The sequence below is a fragment of the Colobus angolensis genome, unplaced genomic scaffold (genome assembly GCF_000951035.1).
Source record: "Colobus angolensis palliatus isolate OR3802 unplaced genomic scaffold, Cang.pa_1.0 Scaffold88, whole genome shotgun sequence".
In the NCBI taxonomy this organism is placed as follows: Eukaryota; Metazoa; Chordata; class Mammalia; order Primates; family Cercopithecidae; genus Colobus; species Colobus angolensis.
Genome location: NW_012122709.1, coordinates 6,140,339 through 6,146,963, shown reverse-complemented (window position 1 = coordinate 6,146,963; position 6,625 = coordinate 6,140,339). Strand labels below are relative to the sequence as shown.

Genomic DNA, 6,625 nt, shown 5'->3' with positions numbered 1-6,625 from the left:
TTTTGAGGCGGAGTCTCGCTCTGCCCGGGCTGGAGTGCAGTGGCTGGATCTCAGCTCACTGCAAGCTCTGCCTCCCGGATTTTACGCCATTCTCCTGCCTCAGCCCCCCCGAGTAGCTGGGACTACAGGCGCCCGCCACCTCGCCCGGCTAGTTTTTGTGTTTTTAGTAGAGACGAGGTTTCACCGTGTTAGCCAGGATGGTCTCGATCTCCTGACCTCGTGACCCGCCCGTCTCGGCTTCCCAAAGTGCTGGGATTACAGGCTTGAGCCACCGCGCCCGGCCTCAAAATTTTAATGTAGGCTTTGTGGTTGAATTAAACGTATAATTTTATTTGTGAATAATTAAACTCATAAAATATATATTTAGTTTACTTGAATATTTGAGAGCTTAATATTTCTTTCCATTTATCTATGTCATTCTTTTCCATAAAACTTCATTGTTTTAAGATAATTAAATTTTTTTCTAGACATTTAATTTTTATTGTTACCTTTATCTTTCTTTCTGAGGTATATGGGAATGTTTTTAATAAATGTTTTTCAGCTATTTTTTTCAATTCTTATTAGTAAATTGCAGGAGGCATTTGCATAGTTAATTTGTAGTAGCTTGTTCCAAATACCCCACCTCACTTCCATGTTTTGACCGCTTTAAACATTACTAGTGCAGTTTCCTTTTCAAAAGTCATGTCTTTTAGTGTTGTCTATAAAAATAATGGAAATAAAGAAGTTGCACAAATAATTAATTCCCTAATTCTCCCACCTGTGGTCAAGAGTAGGCTAATTTCAAGATCCCTCATATTATTCCTAAGGATGGATATAACTGGCGATTGGTAGGGTGAGAATGATCCCTTCTGGCTGAGTTATGGCTGTTAGTTATTAGCTTGGTCTTATAGGAGAAGTCATTGGATTAAATTAGGGTTAAAAACAACTGAACAAGCAAGGTCAATATTGTAGCCCAATGACTCAACTGGCTTTTGTTATTTCCCTGTCTATACTACAAGCTCCTCTCCAGAGAAGCAAGCTGACTCTTGATCAGTACATTTCCTCCAAGACTGAAATGGAGTGAGTGGGAATCATGGCTTATAGTCTATTTATTTATTGCTTGTTTAGAAGAAAGAGTGTAATTACTATTGGCTTAATTGCTGTATCTTAGTTGTCAATTTTTCCAATGTAAGAAAAAAAATTCCCTAGCTAGAGTATGCAAAGTCAGTACACAGTTTAGATTCAGACACATTTAAGCATTAAACTTTAAATGGAAAAGAGTACTGATGAGGAGAGATGCTAGTAGGTAATAAAATTTACTATAAAATTACATTCTGAGGTTGGCATAGAATGAAACAGATCAATGGAGCTAAATAAAACACATTGAACAAATACACTAACTTTGGTGTATTTTTTTGTTGCCTCTGTACAAACTTGCTTTCTTAAAACAATAGATTCATATTTTTTTCAATCAGTTTTACTGGGCTGAAATCAAGGCGTCAGTAGGGCCCCCTCCAGAGGTTGCAGAGACTAATCTGTTCTTTGCCTCTTCTAGCCCTGCCAGCCTTTCTTGGCTTGTGGTGCCATCACTCCAATCCCTGTTGCTATGGTCATGTTGGCTTCTCTTCTTGTGTTGTCAAGAACACGTTTCCAGAAGTTCAAAGGCAATATTTCTTGGAAATTTTTTTTGAATACTTAGGTAAAGTAAAAGCTGATTAAATGAAAGGCCAGGAAAGAACCTGTACCTGTTGGTTAAAGGACTGAATATAATGGATTTATTTGTCTATTAGTAGTTAAGTGTGTAAGAATGGAATATGTGTGGTTCAGAACATTCTGAGTAATATGGGCTTACTAGTGACCAGTTCATAGTGAGATGACACATGACTTTGGGAGGGGGAAGAATGCAGGGCCGTTAGAGCTAGGGGTAATAATGCTTTAGTTCATGGGAGTTCACAGATGTCTGATAGGGTAATTAATTTTATTCTTAATAGTCCTACATTGTTTCAACATTTTCAGAGAACCAGGAGGTGATAAGAAAAGCGAAGTTCCTGAGTGAGAGCAAAACCTTACACAACTGTCCTAGAAAAATATGTTCCTCTACATATAGATAATTTGAATTGGCACAGGTAAGAAATGGAAATCAATTGATTTAGCGCTTGTGAGTGCTGTATCTTTATGGCAGGTGAGTGCTTCAACTCATGTAGAAAATAAAACAACTCTTACTAGTGCATACTCACAACCCCTTAGGGAGTAGAACTGTCTAAAACATACTCAACTGTTTCCTTAGGACAGTATTCCAGTTCATACTCAATTTTTACAGTTTTCATGGAATTTCGGAGGTTCCAAAAAAGACATGAACTGTCTGCATTCCCTACTATTCTAGAAAAGTCACCCCACAAATGTTTAATATTGCAGTCAACATGTCCCTACTGTGATGAGTGGTCCCTGGGGAGTATTAACAAGTATTCATTGGCAATCATTTGGTTCCACCAAACAGCCTTTCTGGCCTTGATATATCTTATCATCATTGATCAAACAAATCAATAATTCATCTAAGCTGGAGTTACTGACATTTTCCATGGATGTGCCATTAAGTTCCATAAGAGGTGCTTGAATAAGGACTATAGTCAGAAAGCCATGTCTAGCATGATCCCCTGCTCATGTATTTTTTTTCTAGCTTCTAAAGTGCCTTTCATACATGGGACTTTGTCTTCATTAGGAAATTTATTTGAATAGTGTGAAGGTATCAAATAATTTATGTATTTGGTGTCCATTTTTATAAAGATACATGAAATATATGAGAAGGTTAAGAAGAAGTAAAGAAGGTTAAGAAACCTCATCAGCTCTATTATATTTGGAAATTGTGAACTATGTTAAAGCATTGACTATCACTGTTTATATTTGTCATAATTTGACATGTAGAAACAAAAGTCACAAGTTCAGTTACCTGCATTAATTTTACTTCTTCTAAGAGACTGAATTTTATAATAGAGTCTTAGGTAGTTATTACACAATAAGTTTTGTGTTATTCCTTTTCAACTCTGAGTATAAGACATTAAAACAATTAATTCAGAAGTTGATATGAGACTGTCCAAAACATCTGTTTGGGTATGGACACTTCTTAAGTAACAAAAGCACAGTTAAAAGATTTATTGATTGAGAAGTGTAATGGAGTTGAACACTATGAAGATAAATTTGTAATATTTCATAATTATGGAAGAAAAAATAATGGATGCTTTTACAAAATAGATAATTCGCACTGTATGTGGTATCATAAGATTTAATGGTGATTCCTGTGAAAGATCTGAAGATACTTCAACCAATTTTGACAAGGCTAAGATAAGCTATTTTAAGACAAGAACGATAAGCTATGGCTACTATTAAGGAATAAATTATGGTAGGCAAGGCAATGACCTTTGTTGTTTGCAATTTTGTTGAGTAGTATCACTAGGGCATGGCCTTTAATATTCACACAGAAAGAAATGTTTGTCACAATCAGTGGTCCTGTAATCAGTTGTCCTGTATGTGGGATCGCCCATAATATGTTCTCTTCAGAGCTGGGCATACAAAACAGAGTGGCTTGCTGGGGCTCATTTGGGGTCTAAATTGAAGTCATGGAAAAAATATAAATTCAAAGGCTTGATAACCTAATAACTAAACTCTGATATCTAATATGATCTGTATGAACGGAGCTGGCTGTTGAAACTGAATAGAAAAGAGAACGGGACCTTTAAAATACAACTTGATATCTGAGGGGTTAATTCTAAACTCCTCATCAAAGAGAGATTCATTTTTTCTGCTGTTTGGCCCCAAGATTGGCAACTGGATAGGCATTGGAATTGAGGAGGAATATTGTTATATCAATAGATAAGGAAAAAGATCTGCAGAGATTAGTCCAAATCTTCTTATCACAATGTGATGTATTTGTACTTTAGGAGAAACAACAACATACATAGATGTGAGGCTAGAGGATTATTGTATCTTACATTGGCTCTATAATTCATTACAGGTATAAAATACGTGTCAATCTTCTAGTTCCATCACAGGTGCAATGGCAAAATACAGCAGTTGGTCGAATGATCATTTTTCCTCTCAATGTGACCATGTTTATTTTCAGATTTGTTAACAAATTAAGAGTTGGTTGATCGAAAAGAAAGTTTGCACTGGGTGAGGTTCTCATAGAGAAATGTGAGATAACACACACTAGTTTGCTATACCAGGAAACCTCTGTTTCCTGTTCTAGGGCAGCAGTAGCAGCAGCACATGGCCCAGGAATTCTTCTCTCACCATGCCAGGTTCATCTCACAGTGCAGAGTCCTGAAAATAAAGAAGAAGATATTTTTTATCTAGAAAAAGAACCAAATATGTTACTTTCTAGCCTGCTGAAGGTGGTCACAGCTTCACTGTGGCTAGGTAGGGATGGCCCAGTGGGAATGGACTTTCTGTATGAACTAAGGATTTTGGAAGTATCTTTATGGAAACTTTGGGAAGGAGGGGTAATGGGGTACAAAAATTGAATTTCTTTGTCCCAACCCACTTTATCCTTAAACCTTCAAATTCTCTTTTTTTTTTTTTCCTTCAGGATCTGGCATTGCCCAGAAGATAACTCAAACCCAACCAGCAATGTTCATGCAGGAAAAGGAGGCTGTGACTCTGGACTGCACATATGACACCAGTGATCAAAATTATGGTCTATTCTGGTACAAGCAGCCCAGCAGTGGAGAGATGATTTTTCTTATTCGTCAGGAGTCTTATGACAAGCAAAATGCAACAGAAGGTCGCTACTCATTGAATTTCCAGAAGGCAAGAAAATCCGTCAACCTTGTCATCTCTGCTTCACAAGTGGGGGACTCAGCAATGTATTTCTGTGCAATGAGAGGGCACAGTGAGAGAACCGTCGGAGGGAGGTGTACAAAAGCCCCGGGGACCTGCTTAAGACCTCCATCTGCTGGAGAACCAAGGCGGGAAATCAACATCACAGACAGGAAGTGGCTACAGCTGTGGCAGCACAGAGGCAGTGTTGTAGGAAATAAACTCACTCTAAGAAAATACCTGGTTAAGTTCATAGACGATGATCAAAATTATCATTAATTAAAAGCTTTCTTATCCCTGAATCTTTGGTTTAAAGTTAGACATATCGAATTTGTGACTGAAGGTTGAAGATAAAAAACTGCCACAATAAACAATTTGCCATTTGGCCACTAAACTGAATTGGATTCAAAAACATACGACTGAAAAATCATTAAAAATCTCTGTGAATTTTCACATCAATTTGTTCAGTAAATACTGGGGATCTACAAAAAGTTCATGAAAAATGTGTATTATGAAAACTATTTTTGGATTTCAATTTCTTTTTGCACCAAAATGAACTTACACTTAAATTGTTATATGTAGACAGGATCTACTTTGAGGCACTAAGAAAAATAAGATAACAATCTGAAAAGAACTCATATTTGAGCAACAGATTCTGCTAAAATGAAGCAAAAAAAAAAAAAGCTTCACATTTATGGTGAAGGCTGGGTAGTAGAATCGTGAAATCATCAATTCTCTATGAAAAGTCATTTTTTCATAGAGGTCAATACTCCAAATAAATTTTTTCATAAGAGGTCAATTTTTCATAAGAGGTCAATTTTTTCATAAGAGGTCAATACTCCAAATAAATCAGCAGTTTGTAAGTGGATAACTCATTTTAAGAAGGAATGAGACAATGTTGAAGGTAAAGCCTGCAGTGGCAGACCATCCACACCAATTGGTTTGGAAAATGTTAATCTTTTTGTGCCCTGATTGAAATGGACTGATGATTAATGGTAGAAACAATAACCAACACCATAGACCCTTCAATTGGCTCAGCTTACAAAATTATGACTGAAAATTAAAGTTCAGCAAACTTTCCATTCGATGGGTGCCGAAACCATTGCACCTAGGTCAGTTGCAGACAAGATCAGAGCTTTCAACAGAAATTTTAAGCAAGTGGGATCAAGCTCCTGAAGCGTTTCTTTGAAGAACCATAACAAGAGATAAAGCATGGCTTTACCAGTATAATTCTGAAGGCAATGCACAATCAAAACAATGGCTACCAAGAGGTGGAAGTGGTCCAGTCAAAGCAAAGGTGGACCAGTAAAGTGCAAAATGTATGGCAACAGTTTTTTGGGATGCTCAAGGAATTTTGCTTGTTGGCTTTCTCAAGGGCCAAAGAGCAAAACCATTTGCTTATTATAGGCATGTTTTGAGATATGTAGCCAAAGCTTTAGGAGATAAGTGCCTAGGAAAGCTCCACCAGAGATTTCTTCTTCACCATGACAATGATCCTGCTCATTCCTCTCATCAAACAAGGGCAATTTTGTAAGAGTATTGATGGAAAATCGTTAGGCATCTACATAGCCTTGATTTGGCTCCTTGAATCTCTTTTTGTTTCTTAATCTTAAAAAAATCTTTAAAAGGCACCCATTTTCTTTAGTTAGTAATGTAAAAAAGAACTCATTGACATGATTAAATTCCTGGGACCCTCAGTTATGCAGCAATGAACTAAATGGCTAGTATCATTGCTTACAAAAGTGTTTTGAGCTCAATGGAGCTTATTCCAGGAATAAAGTTTTGTTAAAGTTTCATATTTTATTTATTTAGTTTTTATGTTGGAAGGTCAGTT

The 6,625-nt window shown here is 36.8% G+C and overlaps 2 gene segments (V, D, J or C); both read left to right on the top strand.

Moving 5' to 3' along the window:
* Positions 1-6,625, top strand: part of LOC105503813 — a 908,479-nt gene that overhangs the window by 274,166 nt on the left and 627,688 nt on the right.
* LOC105503812 overlaps positions 4,228-6,625 on the top strand; it is a 594,664-nt gene continuing 592,266 nt past the window's right edge. The window contains 2 exon segments of the V gene segment in view: positions 4,228-4,392; positions 4,562-4,859. Coding sequence covers positions 4,344-4,392; positions 4,562-4,859 — 347 coding nt within the window.